The sequence below is a fragment of the Haliotis cracherodii genome, unplaced genomic scaffold (genome assembly GCF_022045235.1).
Source record: "Haliotis cracherodii isolate W230 unplaced genomic scaffold, xgHalCrac1.p SCAF_17, whole genome shotgun sequence".
NCBI lineage: Eukaryota > Metazoa > Mollusca > Gastropoda > Lepetellida > Haliotidae > Haliotis > Haliotis cracherodii.
The window spans coordinates 7,552,071-7,578,215 of NW_027266272.1; the positions used below are offsets into that span (position 1 = coordinate 7,552,071).

At 39.1% G+C, this 26,145-nt stretch overlaps 1 protein-coding gene and 1 pseudogene across 1 annotated transcript in view; both read left to right on the forward strand.

Annotated features, from left to right (window-relative positions):
• The window catches only part of LOC139465144 (sodium- and chloride-dependent glycine transporter 2-like), a 53,524-nt gene that overhangs the window by 19,378 nt on the left and 8,001 nt on the right, over nt 1-26,145 (forward strand). The window contains exons 2-5 of the mRNA XM_071246834.1: nt 20,476-20,607; nt 21,557-21,830; nt 23,011-23,143; nt 23,526-23,660. Coding sequence (XP_071102935.1) covers nt 20,476-20,607; nt 21,557-21,830; nt 23,011-23,143; nt 23,526-23,660 — 674 coding nt within the window. The remainder of the gene's footprint in view (nt 1-20,475; nt 20,608-21,556; nt 21,831-23,010; nt 23,144-23,525; nt 23,661-26,145) is intronic.
• Nucleotides 10,563-12,047, forward strand: LOC139464296 (uncharacterized; annotated as a pseudogene).

Genomic DNA, 26,145 nt, shown 5'->3' on the forward strand with positions numbered 1-26,145 from the left:
CAAGCCAAACACTTCTGATAGAGACTATGTTGAGAATGTAGAGTGAAAAAGGCTTCACTTTGAGCTCTGTGTTTTCTTTAACTACTGAAATATGAGACAATAAAGTGGTATATGATTAGATATAATACTAATCTTCAGATATAAAGAATCTTAGGAACTTGAGAAGTGCTTGGACAGTTATTAACACGTGTCGTGTCAGTCCTTTGACATTCGCGAATATCCACTTCCAGAAAACATCCTGTGTTGGTTTAACACGAATTAGTAAAGATTAATTAGGGATGCCCAACGCGTTAATTAATGAAAGAAGAGTAGTCAAAACACTGTCGTTTCCTGCCCAGGACATCACGCCCCTACACGCCAAGGTCGGTGAGAAGCATTCTAATCAAAGAATACACACAGTCAATACACAGTCATCTCGGCTTGGACACTCGTCCCGTGCAGACGTGTCCTTCCAAGCTCGCTACCCACGCTCAACTATGAGAGACATCGCTCTGTCGCAACCGACCCAAACATAGCTAAAACTACCACACTAGCATACATACACGAAAATTGGCCAAATTGGTGTCACATTTACACGGACGGATCCTCAAATCCGACCTCCAAACACACAGGTTTCGGAGTCCATACCACACAACCAACTAAAACCACACAATCCTTCCGACTCCCAAACAACCAATCAATATTCACGGCAGAACTAATGGGCATGGCCTCAGCCCTCCATAATCAAGAATCCAAAAAACACAAAAAAATCCTAATACTTACCGACTCCCTAAGTGGACTGCAAGCCCTCCAAAACAAAAATACCAAAAACCGACCTAAATTAATAAATCAAATACTTAAAAGTTCCAACGACCTAACTAAGGCAGGCAAACAAATAACCTTCTTGTGGATACCCGCCCACGTAGGAATATACGGTAATGAAAACGCCGATAAAGCAGCTAAACTATCCCTCAAAATCCCAGAAATAAGCTTAAACTTACCCATCTCAAAATCAGAAATTAAAAGTGTAAACAAGCAAAAAATCACAAAAAATGGCATAACCTATATCTAAACTCAAATAGCCAAATCAAAAAAGTGCTCAGCAAACCACTAACCAAACCAAAAATTCTCCATCCATCCAAAAAAATCGACAGAGTAATCACTAAACTCCAAACAGGACACACCAACCTAAATAACCACCTAAAAAAATTTAAAAAACACACTACAGGTAACTGCCCACACTGCAAACAATCAGAAACCCCAGAACACGCACTCATCCACTGCACACACTACCTAACACATCGAACCGCATTACAAACCACCCTCAATCTAAACAAGGCTCTAACTCTAGAAGAAATACTAAACCCACAAAATAAACTAGAAAACTTCAAGGCCTTAGGCGTATTCTTAATAAAAACGGAACTAATAAAACGCATCTAAAAACACAATAACCTACCAAATCAAAATCACATAAACAAACAAACATCCACCATACCCAGCTCCCTTAGTTCTCCTCCCCAATCCCATCGGCATCTATTCCAAATCTCAAAATTCCCAAATTCTATATAAGCAACCCCTAAACCCCACCTCTTGGGTTGCACAGACCACCTTCGCCCCTTTCGGAAACACATTAAATGGCCTGGCCGGGCCCGTGTGCGAAATACGCATCAGTCGGAAAGCGCACGTTAAATCTCCAAAGTAAGTAAGTAAGTAAGTAAGCTACCGAGGGAGCTAGTTGCCATCCTGGAGCCCTTGCTGGCTTTCAGGGTTGGGGACTACTCCCTCAGGACTTCCTACAAGTCCAACTCCTCCACCCTCTCCATCTCCTTTGACTTAGGTCAAAGAAAAAGGCCTCTGGTCAAAGCTCCGACCAAGACCAAGCCTAAGCAGAAAACCACCCCGGCCCCTATCCCTGCTGCACCACGCCCGGTACAGAAGGCCAGGCCGCCCAAAGTGAAGAAGGCTCCACCAGTCGCCGCCATGGAGATCCAGGAGAGCCTACCCACCACCCCTCCGCCCCCAACAGCAGCATTGGAACTCGCTCCCCTCGATTCCAGAGGGGAGGAGCCCTTTCGCACGCCTGTAGGGACAGGACACGGAAGGAAGAAGAGAAAGAGGAAAAGTATCTTCCCCCCCCCCCCCCTCCCATCACCACCTACAAGCAAGACCGCCGTAACACCAGGCCCCTCCCTCAACACCAGCCAAGTCCAAACCGACCCGGTTCCGGAACCAGTTGTTGAGGAAGACGTCCGTGTCGACCTTGCCCAGAAGGCCAGCCTCATCCTGGAGCAGCACTAGGTCCACCCTAAACCCTGCTACCAGCATGAGAGCGGCAAGGTATACCCCAGCAACCGCCCACGCCCACCCATGGTGCTGGTGCAGTACTGGGGAGAAGAGAGATTTGAACATGAAATCCACAGCTACCAGGATCTCTCGGATTTCCTGGTCGACTGCGATCTTCAAGTCAGCCCCCTCTTCATCACCAACGCCGCCGCCCGCCTCACCACCGCACTGTTCCAAGCTCTTTTCCATATTATTATTATTCTCTTATCACCCCCTCCTTCCCAGCCAAATCACACACCCCTAGATTATCATTTTAGGTTTACCTAATTTACATTTTTTGGGGTCGCACTTCTTTATTTATTCATTATGCTTTTTTCCCCCAATAGTATAAGTGTTTCCCCGTGTGCGAGATACGCTAAAGTGTAATTTATTACACACGGAAAGCGCACGTTAAATCTCCGAATGAACGAACGAGCACAGTCAAGACACTGACTTTTCTACGAGACTCACGGTATGTAGTCATAATCATCAGTTTATTACATTGTTGAAGGTGCATTTTTATTCAAACTCAATTAAATGAGCAAAACTATACGTTTGTGGACATTAGAGATCTGCCTAGATATGCGCGTTTCGTTTTATTATTCTGCAATCCATTTTTAGGATTACCCGCTGGCCCGGCCCGGCCCGACTTTTCTTGGCCCGACTTTTAGGCAATCCCCCCACTGACGAGTGCACGCCTGACCTGTGACCTCGTTGCAACCCTCGTGATGTGTTTGCCGAAGGGAGAGGTGTAGGAAATGTGTGCTCCAGCCGAGCGCAGAGCTCGCGACACACTGTATACTGATGTATACAGTATATTGAAGTTGATATACTGTATACTGCATGTGATACATATTTGCGGAAATGTTACAACTTTCAAGATTCAAGATTCAATTTGCATATATTTCATATACAACAGACCGCCGTCATATATCACTGGAATACTGCTGAGAGCGGCGTTAAAACAAATTGTTTTCATAATGGAGTGCTGCAGTCATTTAAAATAGAACCGTATACATATGTACATGTAGTACCAACTCACTCTATTTGTTTCGAATATTCAGCAGAAAATATATTATTAAGCAGGTCTTTGGGAAAAGATATCAGATTTTTATAAGCAGCCACATAGGGATGATAAAGGACCCCTCGCTGATTAGGTTCTTGTTTACTTAAGAGCAGAGTTGGCCATGTTAGATGATATAACCAAAATCCAGGCGCTCCGGCGGGGGGCAAGCTGGTCTTGTTAGTGTATGGTATGAGCTGTGACGTTGACCCAAGAGAATAATGTAAAACATGAGACCAACTCAAGTCTATAATGATTGGGAAAGTCTAGATTTCCACAGCTCTAGCCTGAAATTAAGAATTGTTCTATGCTCCATTTTAATTTGTATTATTTTCATTTTGTAGACATGGATGGACCAACCAGGAAAGTAATTGATGGAATATTAATATCACATGTTACCACTGATCCAGTTAAATTCATCACACAATAATAAATTAGTATTTGACATTACGGCATTTGATTATTAGGGCATGATCATGTACATGTTCACTGTAGTAATGTACACACCAGTCAACTTGATTATAATTTTTATCAAAGTGTAGCGCGGCATCAACGATTACTTTATGATATCCTCACTTGTCATCGATGTATTGACATCGAACAATGGACGGCAATTCGAAATTCTTATGGATAGCTTCAATAGGGACAGCGCCGGTGTCAGTACAATTTGCCTAGTTAAAATAAGTATCTACAAAATATAATCTGAAGCAGACAAGAACAATATTTTTTTATTAATGCTTACTTTCATGGATAGAATTAAGGCAATCTAGGCTTGCCAATTGCAAATCGTTCTAGACTTGAGCTGGATTCCTTTTAAATTTATTCTGTATGGTCTGGGAGACGAACGGGCGTCAGTATCGCATGGAGAACTGGGACAGCCTTAATCAGTGTAATCGGATATGTTGTGGAGTTTCGGTTTTGGGCTGTTTGCTGAATATATAGAATTGCGAGTTATGTATACTCTGTATTCTTTCGTCATGGTAGCATATATATATTCTATGTTGCTTTTTGAATTATCCACAAATAATGAGAACTACAATGCAAACCTCTCTCTGGAGATATGCAATAATACTACTGAAGGGCATATCTGAAAAATGGGACTTATCGACAAATATTTCTTTCTTAAATACTACCCGTTACAGGCATTCTGATCATTATATCATACTTTGTACAGTTTAAAAGTCAAATAATGGCAAATTGTGTATCTTTCTACATTTTGAATTAATTATATTTTCTGAAATAAAACCTTAGCATCAGATAGTGATATACACGAATATGATATATACTATTATAAATGAATTATCAATTTCGTATTATGAATTAGATAAACAGAAATATGATAGTAAAACAAATTATTTTAATCTATTCTTGTGAGTAGGTAACGAGAGATCTAGGCAACGCACTAACGTAGCCATTTATGAAAAATGAAATATTAAAAGTTTAGGGGTTTGAACATGCACATTGAATGACAGGGAAGAAAGCAACGCATTAAATTATGAATCAAATTATGTTATAAATATAAAAGAATATTTAGAAAATATAAGTTTAATTTCTCATTGTTGGAAGGTGTTTAATAATTATATAGATTTTGTTTGATTGTTTGTTGTTTAACGCCGCACTCAGCAATATACCAGCTATATGACGGTGGTTCGTAAATAATCCAGTCTGGACCAAACAATTTAGTCATTATCATCAAGAGCACCGATCTACGCATTTGGGATACGATGACATGCATCAACCAGGTCAGCGAGCCAAGTCGCCTTCGTAGAAGCATGGTTTGTTGAATGCCTATTCTAACCCGGATCTTCACGGGTATTTTTTTAAATAATAAGGTACAATGAAATTCTGTATATGTCCATAATAAGTGTGTATAAGTAGATGGATAATATGTCCATACACGCCAAGTAAATGGTATATGCATTAATTTAAATGCAAATGATTCAATGATGAGTTCTTTCACAAGTCCATATTTCAAGGCATGTGTTTGATATTCATAATAACTCCACAAAAGCTACACAATGGCAACAAAACGGTACCAGCATCACAGATACCAATAATACATGAGATACATATAATTACTTTAAAGTTAAAACATGTATCTAAATAGAAAATTAGAAGGATACACTTCCGACATTTTTCTTATTTTGTTTTCGTTTGGAGAGAGAAGTTGTGATTGGTATCTGATGGGTGCAAATAGGTGTTCCCTTCCGCCCAGGCCTTGCGGCAATGCTATAGCCCAAAATGAAACAAGCCTTGTTCAACAGGTTCAGACTCAAATTTCTATCCCACTTGGGCTCCTTTTAAATTTAAATATAATTTCTCGTGTCGATATGTGTCAGAAGAAATGAAATATTACAGCACTGGTGAATAGGTTATATGCGCATGTCAGCGTCGATCCTATAATATCCCTTTATGCAAAATACATATATACTGATGAATTAAGGTAGTAATACTACGCAAATATATGTCAAGATGCATACATCAGTATCATCTCGTGATCTTAATTCGTGCTTTGAGCCCTTTTTCTACCGGAGATTCTGGGGTGTTACATCACACCAGAAAGCCAGGTCCAAATTCAAGTCATAATTTCATGGTCCGTCTTGTATGTTGGAAACCAATATCGCAATATGGCTAAATATTGCTGAACGTGGTATTAACCCGATTACTCACATAATTATTCCATTTTCTACAGTCATCTACGAACACTATCTTTAAGGAGGTATATCTGTATCATCCAAATGTCCATACATATATGTCCACATTTATATGTATAAAGCAAGTCGTCCTGCACTCTTCCTTAAAAGATAAATGTTAAGCATTTCCTCTGTATGGATTTATATAATGTAATATTGTTTTAATGTAATGCTGATGCAGTAAACGTACCACAGACCTAATGCTAGAATAGCATCTAATTTCTGAAATGAACATATTTTACAGAAAAAAACAGTTGTTTAAACAATACTTATAAAATATAAGAACAAGGAGCCAAGAGCCAAATATTGGGCTGTGTTGAACATATTTGTTTCGGGGTCTTATGACAGACAAACCTGATGCCTTTAAGTATAAAGGTAAGTAAGTACAGATGTTGTACATATTCAAATATGTTCGTGATTAACCCAACCTTGAAAAATATTGAAAGATGAGTGGTAACTATTTACGCCATTATTTCAAATTAGAATGAGAGCACATCAGGAAAGCATGGTACTTTAATATACGTATCTTGTTAACCCAATATTCTTTTTTAAGTAAGAGCAGCATGTATATCGAGAGTATAGGTTTGGTGCGTGACTTATCACACAGTACTTTCAGAAAGTGTGCATATTCTGTTTATCGGTAATAAATAACCTAAGACGATTCATACGGGTAAATACGATTTACTTCAGAACTAGTATAGATTATTTAAGGTTAGGGGGAAATGTATGTAATTAACAGAACTTTGGCCGGGTTTGAAGGATTTGGGTCCTGGCTTGGCCTTTGTGTTGGACGTGTAGACGGCATTTCCAGGTTTGACGTATCAATGACAAAAATGATGTCAGATGCAATTTTCTGCCTTTTCGGGTGAACAATTTGCTTGCCTTTGGATGTGTTTGTTGCGGGTGCCACTAGTGGATCGGAATGAGCTCGCGTTTTTGCGAGCATCCAATGTCATCATTTATTATGATGAATCATGAAACATGCTCCTGATGTTGTCGCAATGGTGCAGTTGGCGCTACTTTTGGCAAGGGTTTCTCATGATTATGGAAATGCTTATGTCGCTTTTGTTGACCGATAAACATGAAAAGATATAATGTTAGTGTATATGGTCATGTAATTAAGAAACAAACGACGAGTGGGAGTTGTTTATTGTACGATAAACAACGACCGAGACTCGTTTATTTCTATATGAGATATCAACATTACGTACAGCCTCTTTTAGGGTGTTAAATTAGGAAAAATACACGCTTTACAATATTTACCCGTACTTAAATAATGATGATTCCTTGAATAGAATCCGCCAGCGGCCATGCTAGATAAATCCATTTTAGGATTTGAGTTTGGTCCCACATATCGTCACAATTTTCTCGTCAATCATCTGTACCTTTTCTCCCAATACCGATTGTCATATCACTCTCATTTTCGGATTCTCCAGCAACATTTATTGGGAACAACTCACTAGACACATACCTCTCAAAAATAAGGTCAAATTTACAAATTTTACTTTTCAAGTTGCGAGTGCATGTTCGAATCTCAATAAATGACGTCATGATAGAACAATGTTTTATCGTGAAATAAATATCGCTTCCTTCTTTGTTCTTTGTGATTTATCGCATAGCTATCTTATATCATCAAATGCCAATTTCTAATTGCTTTATCATGACGTATCCGTGTCATGTAGCAATAACATACACAAATATCGTTGACCGACGTTGAATAGTGTCATGAAATCTGATTATCCTCTTGTGTGCAATATTTCTGGTCGATAAATCTAACATATTCTTACTTTAAGAATAGCGACTATACATTATTATATATCCCTTATCAGGTCTCTGTAACATTTGCAAGATGATACAAATATAAAAATACAACTGAACCTAAATGTAATGTTTTAATATCCTTACATTGCTGAGTGCAGCATTTAACAACAAACAAACAAAACATAATATATTTAAGAATTATGTTAACAATTCCGATGCTAAAAATAATCTCACAATCTCCATACCTCTTCTCTCTCTCTTTTTCTCTTTTTTTTAATAATCTGAAGGAATAATAATGGCAATACTATCATAATTATCATCATTATTTATGTTACTTATCCTCAAGTGAAGTAGTCCTTCACACTATACATTCAGTGAAGAAGCCCATGAACATATGAACTATGTAACATACATTCATGGAAATTAGATGAACAGTTGAAGTAAGCAAATGATATTATTCGGTCGAACGTCTATCAGCCATCTATTCTATTCATGAAGAACATTTCACGTGGGACCAACAGAGGGAATATGACTATCGACTTGCTAATTATTTTTTATATTCATTCCAGCTCAAACGATCTATTGGCTTGATTTATTGTTATGGTATCCACAAAATAAGTAGGATCCGATTTTTTCAGTTTTTGTTGAAATAAAACTGATTAATATTTGCTGTTTACATATCAAAGTGTGCGAAATTGTTACAAAATGTTTGCCCACAGCAAGGCTACGTATCCCCAACATATTGTGCTAGGCACAGTATCACTGGACTGAGGGAGGGCGGTATTCCTCCTTGTGGGTCACCTGCTTGGCAATATGGGACGGGAAAACTGCAGGGGGTGAGGGCAGTTAAGTTGATGGTACAGACAGATAAGAGAGATCATTTTACAAATGTGAAACCTCAGTCCACAAAGGAAGAGGCGAAAGCTGAAACTTGGTGAGGTTTACCGAACAAAGGCAGTTATTTCTAGTTTCTTACTGACTCTCGAAGATACATTTAATAAAATAATAAAACGCACGCACACGCACACACACATCACATTCTTCTTTCCCCACCATTATGTCTACGTCAGCCATCATGGATCCATGCGCATGCTTTCATACATAATCCATCCTCCCACCATTCCCCAACATCCATCGAACTATAACTATATCCGCCCTCATGTATCGGTATTCGTGCTTTCATACATACATACACACCCCTACCATTCCCCTACATCCATCGCAGTATAACTATGACTATAACTGCCTTCGTGCATCCGCACTTATGTTCACCTTGCATTGCATATGCATCGAATTACACGTTTAACATATCGTAAATATTTTACAACATGTACATATTATATATCAGCAAACAGAGATTATTATAACGCAATAGATTTCATCCGTCAAAACATCACAGAAAGAGGGGCAGCCTGGAATTTTACAATGGCATCTGAATGCACTAAGACGTTCAACTGGTCAGGAGGTGAGAGTTGCGGAAGATTACGGTAAACTTCAGTTACAGATCTCCATTACGAATATCTAAAGTATGAATAAAGATCACAGCTTGCTATGACGTGTACTTCATGCCGGCAGAATTAGCAATGTCCTTAGCTCTAAATTGTATGTCTAAATGCTTATGTAGACAAAGACCCAAATGTATATAGGCATGACCATATTATATTCTACGCAAATATCACCACATTTAAAAACAAAGCTAGATTGAGTCTTTGAAGGGCATTAAGAACTGATACACACAAGGAAAACTATTTATGGATGTCAACGGAGGAACACTGCGTTTCGGAATATATACTTTCTCCTTCATCAGGTGCATATTATTAAATGCTATGAGGCAGAGAACATATATTTGTACCTGTAAGAACAACAAAAGTAAAAAGATAGCAAAGAAGGGAACGCAACAAGGGAAGCCAACAGATAACTGGCATGGCGCTGATTACCCCGCCTCCCGTTTGCCCATTGTCCATTTCCCATTACCAATCATTCATAAGTTAAGTTTTGGCTTTAATTTGTCCATTGATAATCAACCATCAACGTCTATTATTTCCACCCTAAAAATATGTAGTTTACTAAGAAAGTGGTATCCAAATATAATGTGTGTTACTGTTGACCACTTTCTTAAAGGCATTGTTGGTTCAAAGCTTTCGGTCATAGAAGCCGTGTCATTTTTCTCTTGTCAGAGGAGTACACAAAGTATACGTCATCTGGACTAACATTTTTGGTTCGATGGCTGGGTTAGATCGCCAACTTTGTGTTCTGGCGATTGGGTGCCTCACTCACAGTGTGGGTTCAAATCCCGGACGGGACTCAATCCAAGAAAGTACGAGAATCTGTACTTTACTCAGAAAGTGTTATCCCAATTATAACATTTGTTGTCAAGAAAACACAATAAATGTATATTCGGCTTTGGATGGGTAATGATATCACAGACACATACGGATATTGATGATGACTTGGAGGAGATTCGTAACGCACGTCTTCTCAATTCAGGGATTGGTGAGATTGGGGGGATAGATGATAGATTTAGCAACATGTAAGGTCCTCTTGAGTGGGAGGGTATTCGCAGATGGATTAGCATATGAACTATGATTCTCTTTAGGCAGAAAATGAGGATCCACGATGTTCGACCTGGTAGAAGCGTGTTATCAAACCTCACATCATTGGTTTTTTGACTGACTGTAGCGTCAAAACAAACTCATTCATTTACTTGAACTGAATGTTCATCTTAACTGTTATGGATAAGGGAATCTATGCCTCCGTGAAAGCGTGTGTGAGATGTAATGATAACATTTATACAGAATATTTTGATTGTCCTAACGGAGTTAAACAAGGCTGTATATTAAGCCCTCTATTATTTTCCTTTTTCATCAATGAACTGTCAAATGATGTTTCATCACATGGGAAACACGGCGTACAATTATTTCCTGACTTGTTTGAAATATTATTATTATTGTTTGCCGACGATGTTATTCTTGTCTCTGACACAGTAACTGGTTTACAGAACCAACTTAATATTCTTGATAACTTTGCAGATTCACATGGATTAACGGTTAATTTAGATAAAACGAGTGTTGTTGTATTTAGACGAGGAGGGCGGTTATCTGTTCATGAGAAATGGTTCTATAAAGGCAAACGTATTTCAACCGCCAACTCCTATAGATATCTTGGGTTTGTATTCTCATATACATCAAAGATGAACCAATGTGTTTCAGATCTAGCATCAAGGGGTAAACGAGCTTTAATGGAAATATTTCGCAATTTACGGAAGATTGGTTTTGTTGACACTTCCGTTTTCTTTAAAATATTTGATACTCAGATTCAACCTATTCTTTTATATGGTGCGGAAATATGGGGTGTAGACAGATTTGAAAAAATAGAACAAGTGCATATTATGGCTTGTAAGAAGTTTCTTAACGTTGGTTTGCAAACCCCAAATGCTATTGTGTATGGGGAATGCGGTCGGTACCCACTACATGTAAATGCTATGTGTCGTTCTGTAAAGTATTGGCTAAAACTGATTGAAATGGACGAAGGTAGGATACCAAGAAAATCTTATAATATGCTTGTATATAACGACAAGTGTGGTCGTCATAACTATGCTTCTTCTATTCGTTCCATATTATTTTCTCACGGATTCGGAGTAGTTTGGCTCAGTCAAGCTGTTGGCGACAAACCATCATTCATGAATAGTTTTAAAAACGTTTTGATAAATATGTTTTACCAATCATGGAATAGTACTATCAAGGCTAGTTCTAGGTACATTCTGTATAAAGAATTTAAAAGTCTCCTGGAACCAGAAAAATACCTTCCATTATTACTGAAATAAAATATCGAAATGTTTTGATAAGGCTTAGAGCCGGGCTACTAAGACTTAAGGTAAACGAAGGTAGATGGGCTGATATTGACTTACGCTTACGACTCTGCCCCATATGTGAAACAAGTATAGAGAATGAATATCATTTTACTTTAGAATGTGAATATTACAACGATATTAGACATCTGTATTTACCAACAACATTTTGCAATAATCCAAATATGCATAAATTTAAAACGCTACTGTCATCTTCGTGTAAACAATTACTTGGAAAACTATGTAAATACCTATTGCAGCTATGAAAGAAGACGTAATTATGAAAAGCCTGTAAACCTGTAAATTTGTACCTGACATTACCTTTTTTCATGTACCACACTATTTCAAATGTATGTATTGTATATGGGCCAGTGGCCTTGGTACAAATAAAGACTTCTTCTTCTAGATAGTCACGGAGCCATGATCCAGAGAACAGGGTGTCATTAGATAGAAATAAACTAAGTAATCATAGGATTACCAGAAAAACGGGGTTTTACACACAAGCCAATAAACTTCGCTCATTAACACCAGAGTAAGTCAGTACATGATTGAAAACTGCCCCATAATTATGTATGACATGCTTGTCGGGTATTGCTACATATATATGTGAAAACAAAGTTATTAAAATGAAGAGCAAAACTGATGAAAGTTAACAATAAACGTGTATACGTGTTATATAGTCACTGCAAAAATAATGATTGTTTGTCTTTAGTATTAACATTCAAATACGTTATATCTGTATTAGCGATATTGTCTTTGTTCCACCGGTGAGTCAGCGTTAGCCGTACTATCTCGTAGTATAATTGAATTTCTGAAGACATCACGATACAGTTTTTACGATGCATCACGTCTGCACTAGCGCTTGATAACAGCCTTATGTTTGGGTGTTTCAGTGGTTTAAATCGCTGCTCTTGATATTGTTGATTAAACTTTGATACTATGATCAATATAATGTTATGTGAGAGGTTGACTTTAGAACGGTAACATACTAATAGTATAAAGGATGACATAAACAGAACAATGAGAAGTTCGTCCAGATTAGTGTATAGGCAACATTTAATAATTAAAATAATTACATTCAACAACTCCCCTTTTAAGTCCATTTTCCTGACTTATAAGTAAATGCAAGAACAATCGGCCGGAATACAATGTATAGTTCTTGTCCACTTCCATATGACTATAGAGCATACAATAAGCTATCGGGTCCCGTTTAGATCGGTTTGGGTGGCAGCCTAGATAGCCATAGAATAGTTTCATCTTGGAATCTCCCATATCACTGGGGATCCTCTTCAATTTAAATGGAGTTACTCGTTACGATTCCGAACCTTCACGTGACTGGGTTTAGGAAACATTGTCAAATAGTGGTGACATTAAATCTAGGAAACAATACGCGAAATCACGCATGCACAGAACGGAAAATGTGGTCAAGGCATTAAGTAATCCGCATGCTTAGAACGATTGAATTCAGTACTTCCGCTAAGCGCTTCGAGTGCAGCGTCAAACGCGGGCCTGTAATCTAACACGCGGGGACTGACCAATGAAATCTGAGAAGTAGAAACACCGGTAGACGCTGTTGCTTGATTGACAATGTCAATCAAGAAAGGGAGGAGCTTAACGCTATCGTTCTCTCCCAGTAAATTCCGATGTCAAATAACGACGTTATTTGGACGGAAAAACGATGGTTTGAAAACGTCCAAATAACGTCGTTTTTCCGTCCAATGACCATATACGGAAAAAAACGACGTTTTCGTGTTTGCAGTGATGGAAGCACGGTATTTTAAAATATTAACATGACTTTGGATTACGAGTCCGTTTGCCTCAATTAATATCCACGTTTTTATCCGACAGACTATTTCAAGTTCGTGTGGGTTCAACCCTGTCTAATCATTATAATCAGGACCAGGGTGTCCCACAAGGCAGTAGTTTGTCTGCCATGTTGTTTAGTATTAAAATAAATAGCCTATCTAAGGTGTTAAATGATTCAATTGATGGCTCTCTATTCGTGGATAATTTTAAAATTACATTCCGTGGCAAAAATATGAATACTGTCGAAAGGCAACTGGAATTGTGTCTAAATAAAATCCAAAAATGGTCATTAGAAAATGGTTTTAAATTTTCAAAATCTAAAACGAACTGTATCCACTTTTGCAGAAAATACAAACCTCATAAAGACCCAGACCTAGCTTTAGATGGCAATTCTATTAAAGTTAAAAAAGGAAGCAAAGTTTTGGGACATCATTTTCGATCACCATTTTTTACCACACATTAAATATTTGAAAAATAAATGCCTGAAAGCCCTTGACCTTCTTAAAGTCGTTTCAAGTTCAAAGTGGGGAGGGGATCAGAAAACCCTCCTCCAACTTTTATCCGCTCTAAACTGGATTATGGCTCCATCATCTATGGTGGAGCCTGTAAAAGTAATTTCAAAGTAAATGATAGTATTAATCATCAAGGCCTGAGGCTTTGCCTTGGTGCCTTCAGAACATCCCCTCTCAATAGCCTGTATGTAGAAGCTGATGAACCATCGCTTAAACAACGTCGCATTAAATTATCTTTATGGAATATATCTAAACTGCATCAGAATCAGAATCAGAATACAATCTCATATTTCTGTTCCTCAATTTAATCTTGAAAAATATAGCCCCAACCAAACTCCTGTCTTCACCACCATGGCAGTTGGTAAAACCAGAGGTGGATGTAACAATAACTAAACTAAAGAAATCTGACACAAATCAACTCATTTATCAACAACAATACAATGAATTACGAAGCACATATAATACATACAAATCTATAATTACAGATGGATCCAAGGATGGTGCCGCAGTTGCATGCGCCACTGTCATTGGATTCAGGACTATATCCTCAATACTATCGGATAACTGTTCCATTTTTACAGCTGAATCCCATGCAATTTTAACAACTCTAAAATACATGGGTAAACCAGCTAAGCAGAAATGTAATTGAAATTATTAAATTATATAATGATCTTGCTGCTGGCCAATACGACATCGTCTTTTGTTGTTATCATTGGTAATACAATGGCCGTTGCTGCTGCTAAAGCAGCACTCAACGAATCTGTGACACCACTTCTTATGCCATATACTGATTACACGCCCGTGATCGGATCATATATCCGAGATCTGATGCAATAGAAGTTGGATACCAAAGTAGATACCTGTAAATATCATGAAATTAAACCAAATATTGGTTGCTCCTACTTGGGTTGTCCAGATTTGAAGAAGTCATTTAACGACGATGTCGTATTTGCCATAGTAGATACACACATGAATATTTGTTGGAAGGAGAGGATTCACTCCGTTTTGTATCCCTTGTGATGAGAGAATCACGGTCAGGTTTGTCCTGCTTGACTGTATTGATTTTGCTATCACAAGGGATACATATTTCAAATCATCATCTCTCAAGGATCTTTTTAATAATATTAATTCTCCTTTAATCACTGGGTTTTTAAAAGAAATAGAATTGTATTATTAGGAGATACTGTGTTTTCAATGTAGAGCTAGGTTACCTGTTGCACTAAATTGAATTTGAAACCGAACGCGTAGCGTGAGGTTTCAAATGTTAAATTTATTGCGGTTAAATCTACAGGTAACCTAGCTCTACATTGAAAACACAGTAGGTTAATCTCCATTCTACCATGACCGGTTTTTAGATAGAACTCTTCGAGGTGCAACGTTTTGTTGAGTGAGCAGGACACCCCATATATGAGAAGATGAATTCACTTTCCCATAGGGGTGGAAGGCTCTTTATAATAGCAACTTAAAACAATAACAGAAGACAAATATATATAACAATGTTTTAATTTATTCACAAATTACCTTATCTTATGTTTACATTTCAAATACTATCTCAGTGAAAAAATTCACAGAGAGCTTCAAACAGAATTCGAATACACCCATTCTCCCCACAGTCATAATGCACTCGATCAAACACTACTCCCGAAAGTAGTTATTTATAGTAACATGGCAGTTGGAGAGTTGGTACGGACCAGACATTAAGTGTGAAATTGTTGTGACATGTTTACCTGATTATTCGAAGTATTGTTCACTCTGATACCCTGGAGAATACCCGAGTATTGCCGCTTTTGGCTTGAGGAAGAGTCTGTGTTGTAAGACATCAACGACTGCTGATTTTTGTGACCTGTTAATTTTACAATTTCGCGCGCCTCAACACCGGCATGCGAGAGGAGAGTGACAGTTGTGGCTTTGACGCAGTGATTCGTATACACCTTGCTCAAGCTGGATTGTGTGGAAATTACTTTCATCTTTAGAGAGATTGTGTTGTGACCAAGGGGTTTTAGTGTGTACCATGTACCATCAGTTTCATGCACATGTTTTCGCGGGAGTTGAAAAAAAGCCATGTTACTTGGATTTAGTTTGGAACGGTATTTTTTTAAAGCTGCTACGGGGCATGATTGGGTCCCTGTTGCATAAATTCGTGGCTTTCCCTGCACTTTATCCTGCAACCCCCCGGAATGGTTTTTTGTACATCATCTGTTTCAACTGCAAATGAATGCACAGACAACCCCCTCTGGTTTTCACAACCCCTACGACCGAACCCAAGGGTGAGGTCAAACCATACTTTTTGCTGAAGACTCACACAGGCTTGTCTACTGACTGAAAATCGCGAATCTTGGACAAACCCCCAGGGGATATGGCATCGTGGTGCGTAGCATTATCTAGGCCACGTTTTTTTAGTTTACGCAACATGTCGAGAAACACGTTATTCGCAGTGTGCAATTCCTTATCCTGCAATATGTTGATGTTCCGATCATGTGGAGGAGCGCGAATATGACGGTGAATTGCTGCTCTCATACCAACGAAGGATGACTTGGAATAATGTTGGCCATCCACATTGCGAACCTCCGCATAAAAGTGCTTCAAAAGTTTGCACAGTTCCTCAGCCGGAGGCCCCTCAAATTCCACGGATTTACCATACCGTGTTGTGTAAGCCATTCTGAATACAATGGAAATAATAGTCATATTCATGTGATCAGGTAAGCAACTTTTAAACAGGTAAGAGATACATTTTAAGATTGGAACACTTTTATTAATTTGATGTAAATTTATTATTGTCATTTCTGCACATTCGTACATTAAATTATATTCATATAAACTTAAACATTGGGTTATCTTACGTTTGAAAATATGTATTCCCCAGTTTGTGGCCCTTAGGGTACTTTTTGCTCTTCCGTCTAGGAATATGTTGTCAAGATGAGAAATTTTTCGTCGCTGTCTTTTCGTCACCTCTAGGCCTCGCCAGCTGAGCATCTGTTGTAAATAATTTACATAAAAAAATTTAATGTCTAGCAAACTGATTTTATTTCAAATCATCTTCCCCAAAATGTATTTAAATGTCTTTTTATTTTGACAAATTGAATATTACCTAGGCTGATTTTGTCCGAGCATTCGGGTACTTCTTCATTAGGGGGGCGCTCGGCGGCAGGCTTTTGCCTTTTCGGCGGCGTGTCCTTCACGTCTGTCAATAAAGACAATGCCATCTTTCACAATTTCATCACAATTTTCTTTTTGTTAGGGGTGTGTGTGTGTGTGTGTGTGTGTGTGTGTGTTTACATCATGATATGATAGATTGAGCAGCAGACGACACATGTCGTTTACGTGTTTGTTCAACTGATTTTTTCAAAACATATTTCTGAAGATGTTTGTGTTATTATAGTCACCAGGATTGTCCAGATTGTAGAGTATTATGTCAAAATCATCGTCACTCCATTCAAATGCAGGGTCGAAATAGACATCGGCAAAACTTCCTATATCAAAAGTTCCCACTGACACGGAATTTGTGAGCTCTGCCATCTTTATTGGCAAGAACAAAGTGCACATGCATATCCTTACGCGGTAAAGAGGCCGTTAAACCAGCTGTTTCAATCAGAGGGGGTTTATTGTGATTTAATAGCCTCTGATAGACCAATCAGAATCTAGTAAATTCCAAATTCATGGTAGAATAAATTTTGATGATGTTTTGTACAAAAATAAATTTTAGAATTGATAGTATGAATTTATATCTGAGTTTGTTACTGGCTGTATTCTCGAAGGGGGTTGACGTACTGTACAATTATTGTTCCCCGGAGAGGATATCGTAAGTCCATGCCATCCAAAGAATATTCCTGACTACTTCTCCTTTAATCGTAGAATATATGTTCTTTTAATTTGGCTAAATTTGTCAATAATAGCCAACACCTGACGGGAAGATGTAAATCAGGCTGGGGTCCATGCAGCTAAAGTCCCCATGGTCCCTAGTATGGTGATCTACCTTCTACCTCACTTTATGATTACATACTACTTTTAAATATATTTCTGTGATAAGTCTAGTTATTTTACTGTCCTTCGTTGGCAGGTTTTTAATTTATTTATTATGTTTGACCCTTGATAGTCACGATATGGCTGAAATATTGCCAATGTGACTTAAAATTTTACTTCACTCACTCACTGTGCGTAACATATGCTCATTGTCAATGTGATATAGCAGTAGAGCGTACATTTATACACGTTTAGCTCGTACTGAACAGGTTATTACTATCAGACAGACGGTCAGTAAGACAGCTAATTGTATTAGTGTGTAGTTAATGTGTTGTATACATCAACTGTCGTCAGTAGATTTAAGTCAGTGCATCTTTGTGTTTTTGTCCAAATATTAAACAGCGCATTCAAGTAATGCTTTCGTGAATGTGGTAATTAAAGCATTATTTCGTCACGCTAACATTCGGTTTGATGTCCCATATGAGTACAATGTGAACCCTGTAATCTGGTGCACCTTCATGTCCACATATCCTGTCGATATATTGCTGGACTATTTAATAACCAGTGTATGTCCATATTGTGTTCAGAATGATCAGTTCAGTGTGGCGACCCGTGAAGATCCGGGGTAGAATAGGTCTTCAGCAACCCATGCTTGCTGTAAAAGGCGACAATGCTTGTCTGAAGAGGCGACTGACGACGAAATACAGCAGCGTGGTTTTTTATCATTTAGACACTTTAATCTCGAACTTAGCATACATTTAGATACGTCAGAGAGTGAATTCCCGTTCAAATATTTCCGCGTTATGACCCATCCAAGTGAACAAAAGAAAGTAAGGCACATCCAAACAAGGCCTATGTCTAGACTAACAAGCCACATTCCACAGCAATCTATAAATGTACTTTAGTCTCTATTTGGCACATATTCATAATCACCTTTCAATGATAGGCCAACTGATCAATGATGACGAACACGTCATCGCTGTGTAATCGCCACAGGTTCATGAAGAACTTCGGAAACCTCTCCGTCACATTTATCGTGGCTGTCATTTTGACGTCCCGTATTAGATGAATATTTATAATGGCGCGCTGTAACTGTGATTGACTTACTGCAGGATATTTTTGTGGTTGCAACCAAACTACAAGATATGTTTCTGTGGAGCATGTGGAGCATAAATACGCTCTCCTTTTGGTGAACTATTATATTCCGCATTACACGTTCTGAATGAAATTGTATAATACGTCCCTCGAGGTACAACATAGGAATATATAAAACATTATTAGAATTGACTTTCACTTTGTGTGAGTTCATTTGGGTAAATTCTTAAGTATTTTCGATAGACTTCCACCTGTGAAGATTCGGGAGATCTAATGCAAAAGAAGTGGGACACCCACGTGGGTATAATCAAATTACATGCAAAAAGGCCAAATATCGGTTACACCCACTTGATTGTTTGTTTGCTGAATACCTATTCTACCCCGGAATCCACCACGCAATTGACCCGTGAAGATTCCGGGGTAGAATAGGACTTCAGCAACCCATGCTTGCCGTAAAGGGTGACTAACGGGATCGGGTGGTCAGGCTCGCTATCGATTCTAATTGTGTGGATCGATGTTCATGGTATCAATCACTGGATTGTCTGGTCCAGACTCGATTATTTAGAGACCGCCGTCATTTAGCTGGAATATTGCTGAGTGCGGCATAAAACAACAAACTAAACCAAACCAATTGCGTGGATCGATGATCATGATATCAATCACTGGATTGTCCGTTCCAGGCTCGATTATTCACAGACCGTCGTCATGTAGCTGGAATATTGACGAGTGCGGCGTTATACAACAAACCAACCAAGCTTCACATAGTTGGCATTAAGTTGTAAATCGAGGATTTCAAGACGCCAGTCGTGAATATGGTGACCGTGACGTCATTTTCAAGGTTCACGTTAAATAACCCGTGAAGGTCCTGGGTAGATATAATAGGTCTTCAGCTATCCCAGCTTGTCGTAAGAGGCGACTGACGGGATCGGGTACAGACTTGCTGATTTAGATGATGCATGTCATCGATCCCAATTTCGTAGATCGATGCTCATACTGTCAATCACTGGATTGTCTGGTCCAGACCCAGTTATGTACAGGCCTCCGTCATGTTGCTGGGATATTGTGGAGTGCGGCGTTAAACAACAAACAAACAAACCTTGATCGAGAGAGGAATGAGAGTGAGTGAATATCGGTAATATTCCAGCCATAAGGCAATGAGAACAAATAGTCCTTTTAAGTTTATCTTTCGATAAAAGACAGTACAACAGTTAGGTTACTACCACATGTTGAGGACAAAGCAATGGAGGTCTATTTTTTAACAAAAGTAGACATATATGTAAGCTCATTTTTCAGAGAGCGACATACGTTAATGAAACACACAGTCGTGTTAACAATACGTTTATAGTATAGAAAATCATTCTGACATTAGTGTTTTCCTTTCTTGTCAGATATGTTTGTCATAAGTGTGCTATCTGAAATAAGACGATTTTCTTTCAGGAGTATTCCTGATACCGTATATTGTCTTCACTTTCATCGGCGCTATTCCCTGTGTGTTCTTGGAGATGGTGATTGGTCAGCTCTCTCAAAGTGGACCTATCAACGTTTGGAACTTATGTCCACCATTTAAAGGTAAACGGAAACTTAAATGCCAGATACATATATGGCGTCGGTCTGTAAATAATCGAGTCTGGACACAGACAATCCAGTGATAGACAGCATAAGCATCGATCCATGCAACTGGGATACGATGACATGCACCAACCACATCAACGAACCTGACCACCCGATCCCGTTAGTCGCCATTTACGGCAAGCATGGGTTGCCGAAGACCTATTCTAACCCGGATCTTCACAGGTTTAACAATATTGAGCGGATGGACTTGACACTCCAGAGTGAGTTGCGTGAAGCGCCGCTTTGAGCAGGCTTCAATTATAACACGGCATGTCAGCTATAATGTGGTAGGGAAGCTCGAATTGATGCAGGTCTCTTGCGTAGCAGGTAGCAAAAGTACTGTAAGTCCCCATGGTCCCTAGCATGGTGGTCTACCTTCAGCTGCTGGCGATCTACAGCCCGTTTTTATATTGTATCGTCTGTATTGTATCTGATTATTTTATTGTTCTGAAACTAGTTTTAAAACTATAATCTGTGATATATTGCTGGTTGTTGTACTGTCCTTCGATGGCAGCTTAAATATATAACATAAATGCATAACTTGTTCAAGTCACGATATGGCTGAAATACTGCCGATGTGACTTTAAATATTAACTCACTCACTCATTGAAACAATGTTGACATGCTAACGTTTGTTGCTCTGGTGTTTCCTGCAACAAAATTTCGCATATTAGGTAAAACGGTATTGTGGCGTGATGGTATATTACCACCGTCATATAGCTGAGTATTGTTGAGTGTTGTGTAAAACAAAAAAAACAGGCGATTGTAAACTTGGCGTGGCTGAATTCTAATGACAGACCCAATCGATTTACCGAATTAGTATGGTGTTGTTTAGGTCATGAAATATAAAAATATGGCAATATAATATATGGTAAACTCAAACTCAAGTGACTCTCACGTTTTGCAGGCATTGGTTTTGGGATTGCTGTGGTGATGTGGCTGTATGTCACCTACTACATGGCGATATTCGCCTGGTTTATGTATTACTTCTACCACTCGTTCCTCGACAAGCTTCCCTGGGCCAGCTGTGACAACTCCTGGAACACCCCTGCATGTATAGCAAATAGCAACATAAGCACCTCGAACAGTACAGTAGCTAATGTTACTGGCCTCAGTCACAGTAACTTCACCAATGTCACTGAAACAGTCCCGGGTATGACTGCTGCAGAAGAGTTTTGGAGGTTTGTTCATGGTGGTTTCAAATTTTGCTGTAACTGTTATTATAATAAACATCCACGTTTCATCATCCGAAATGTTATAAAGCCAGAACTATGGGTGTATGAGCATGCGTTTTCCAAAATGATCAATGACGTTATGCAGGGTTTGGTTTGGTTTGTTTGTTGTTTAACGCAAATCCATCAATCCACTCGGTTGGGATACGATGACATGAATCAACCAAGTCAGTGAGCCGGACAACCAGATCCCGCTTGTCGCCTCTTACGACAAGCACAGTTGCCATTTACGGCAAGCATGGGTTTCTGAAGATCTTTTCTACCATCGGATCTTCACGTGGTAATACAAATTGGGTTGTGAAAACTAATAGTGATCGGCATTGCACCTTTTGGTGTGATTTGCACTGAAGCACAAACTGAGGAACTGACTAGAATCATCATGAATATGAAAGAAATTACTGAATTTGTCTATTTTGGTTCATTACAATTCAATATAGAGTTGCGTATATGGTGCGTATCATAAGTGTGTACCCGTGAAGATCGGGGTAGAATATAGGTCTTCAGCAACCAATGCTTGCCGTAAAAAGCGACTGTGCTTGTCGTAAGAGGCGTTTTACGGGATTGGCAGGTCAGACTCGCTGACTGGGTTGACGCATGGCATCGTATCCCAATTGTGTGAATCGAGGCTCATGATGTCAATCACTCATTGGCTGGTCCAGATTCGATTATTTACAGACCGCCGTCATATAGCTGGAATATTGCTGAGTGTAGTATTAAACAAACAAACATCATATCTGTGAATCCAAATCCTGTCCCAAACTGGTGGCATCTGGTTTATTGTCTTTATGTGCTATATGTTGACGTTTAAGTACTTTTAAAAGATACCATTTTCAATTTTAGGGTGTGAGTTAGAACACATTACTGTAGTTTTAAAGGGTTTAGAACATAATCTGCAGGGTCAAAGAAAGTATACACCCCTGTTTGATGCTGGTTGAAAAGGAAACAAATTTTCGAGGGTGATGTATTTGATACGGGTATCTTCATTGTGTTTTTTTCACCTTACGTTTGAAGACCCTTGACAACTGCTTACGTCCTAGTGATAACGTTCGTAATGTTTAGGTCAAATCAAATAAGGTTTTGGCTTTCTTTTCCCCGGCAATTCATCTCCAGTGATGTTTATCCTTCCCAGATTCCAGGCGTTACAGATGACTGATGGCCTGGAACATCTTGGTGGTATGCGCTGGCCCCTAGTTGGGTTAATGGGAGTTACCTGTGTGATCATGTTCTTATTCATCTTTCAAGGGATCAGAGTGTCAGGAAAGGCAAGTAACCAGTATCGGTGCAGTTTATATACGTCTAGTTATCGCAGTAAAACGTAGTATGATTAAAGCTGTTATATGTTGCACAAGTTACAGGACTGATGCGTGTTTTCTGTAAAGCTATGAATACTTACGTGTCCTGAACAGTTGATCATTACTGTAATCTTTACAGCAATTATTGAGACAAATATTGAATTCGCCAGTTCCATTTTCTTTGGACCTGAGCACGTTGTTGAGAAGATTATAAATAATGCACATTTTGAATATTTCTATTTCTAGCTTCACATGTGGTCTAGTGTAGCGTCATACATGTGTTTGTAACTGGCATTGTTCTTATTAAACTTACAACGGCACACATCTTTGGACAATTCTTTATTTTGTACAGGTTGTGTATGTCACAGTGGGCGTTCCCATTCTCCTGCTTGTGGTCTTCCTCATCCAGGGATGTCTCCTTCCGGGTTCAGCAGATGGAATTTACTTTTATGTATATCCTAAGTTTGAGAAACTTTTGGAACCAGCAGTAAGTAAATGTGTTCATACGTCTCCACAATGCTTCCCAAATTAGCATTCAGAAGTTGGCCCGTTGGCAATGTCGCGGTCAGATTTCTTACGTTGGCCTTAGGTTGTCACAACCTTGGGTAACTTTTCGGAAGTCTTTTTCAAGGAACGGTCCTCAAAACTGACATCTTCTAGAGGGCGCTGTTCTTTGCGCCTTTCTTCAGATAGAAGACGCGACACAAGCACAAGTTCGGACATCAGATAACTGCTTTCCTCGACGATGGCGGTAAGTGTTTAAGTTATAGTGAGTGAGTGAGTTGAAATTTAACGTCACATCGGCATTATTTCAGCCATATCGTGACGAGAAAAAGTACTATATTCAAAATACATATATTGGGACCATAAAAACCTGTCGTCGAAGTACAGTAAAATAGCTAGATTTATCACAGATTTTATTTAAAACCAGCTGATAATCATTTAAATATAACTCCATACGTAACAATACAAGATAAAAATGAGCTATAGATCGCCAGCCACTGAAGGTAGATCACCACACTGGAGTCCATGAGGACTTACAGTACCTTTGCTACATGCATGGACCCTAGCAGAATTTACACCATCCTTTCAGTCGCTGGCGATTGTAATGTAAGATGTTTAATTTATATGTTTTATAATGTTCAATTATTTTTTCAAACAATACCCGAGAAAAATCAAACATTGTTCATTCAGAAATACCAGCATGAGTAATTATGTTTCTGGAAATTCAAGACACCAGCAGCCGAAGAAACTCGAGTTTGTCAGTATCTTATAGTGAGTGAGTGAGTTAAAATTTAACGTATCATCAGCATTATTTCAGCCAACTAGTGACGAGATCAAGTTGATATTTATATACAATTCAGTCATGACTACAAAGTTATATTTAAAACTTATTTGTCAAACATATTTGGGCATAACGATATTATCTACAGCTGATTAAATCACGGGTGATAAGACACCAGTACCCAAAGCTAGGCCATCTCGCTGTGGACTATGAGGACCTACGGTGCCTAGGCTTCCTGCACAATACCCCAGGAGGATTTACGTCATCACTTAAGCCACTGGTGGTTGTGCACACTACTAGCCAATGAGTTTGCTTTAAATACTGGTTGATGAGAGTAACATTGATTATGATAGGAATTACGTGTCACAAGAGGGACAGTCATTTTACAGTACTTTAACCTCTTGGGCAGAGCCTTCAATCATCTTTGTTGACGAAAGCATTACTCCAAATTTAAAAACAAAGCAATTAATTATCACCATACATATCTTAAATTTATGATACGGACCCGTTTCTTTCAAGTAGCTAAGACTACCCTCTGACACGGGAAAAAACATCTACTTGCAACACAAGGGATACACTTACGAGGTTCGTCCTCATCTGTTTTAAGCAAATATTCGTGGGTTAAATACTGCGGCCAATACGAGTGAGTGAGTGAGTATGGTGTTACGCCGCTTTTAGCAATATTCCAGCAATAACACGGCGGGGGACATCCGAAATGGGCTTCACACATTGTACCCATGTCGGGAATCGAACCCGGGTCTTCGGCGTGACGAGCGAACGCTTTAACCACTAGGCTACCCGACCGCCCCTGGCCAATACGACACCGTCGTACACTGACCTCATCATGTATTGACTGACAACCGAAGCAGGTATAACGGACTGTTGGTTTAAATTCATGAAGTTTATTGATTCCTACCTGGGGGACCCACCTCCTTTGCATGAGATCCCGAGTATAACTTTTGATGGTTGGTTTGAAAACGCTGTACGGTGAGTGAGTGAGTGGATGAGTTGGGTTTAACGCCGCTTTTATCAGTATTACAGTTATATCACGGCGTGTCAGCTTAATGTGGGAGGAAAGCCCGAAGTGATGCAGGTCTCAGACGTTTACCACCTCGGTGAAACCCACGAGCACGGGTATGGTGCTGACAAACCTAGAGACATAATCGGGGCGAACCGGGATTCGAACCCAAAATGATAGGTTTCTGGCGTGCCCAAGGGACGCAACTCTGCACAGCGAATCGCGGCGCCTTAGACGCCACCCGTGCCCCCACTCGTTGTACGGGATAAACAGTGGAGGTAACGATTTGCTAAGAGCTGCTATGCCTGCATGACTTGGTAACCAACAGTAGACGATGTCGTGGCAAGGAAAAAGATCATAATATTAATTGTTCTAAAATTTCGAGGATGATTTGAGGAGACATTTGTTTCCATGTTGCATCTTTAGCCTTCTCTAGGTAGAAAGAGATTGATACAATAAGTTGTTTATTGACAATATTTTTTATGATGAAGATTCTTAACGTAACAAATGGTCAGTTATTTGGCAGTTTCTTCAGACTCAAAGACCCGTGAAGATTCAGGGGAAGAATTGGTCTTCAGCAACCCATACTTGCCGTAAAAGGCGACTATGCTTGTCGTAAAAGGCGACTAACTGGATCGGGTGGTCAGGCTCGCTGACTTGGTTGATACA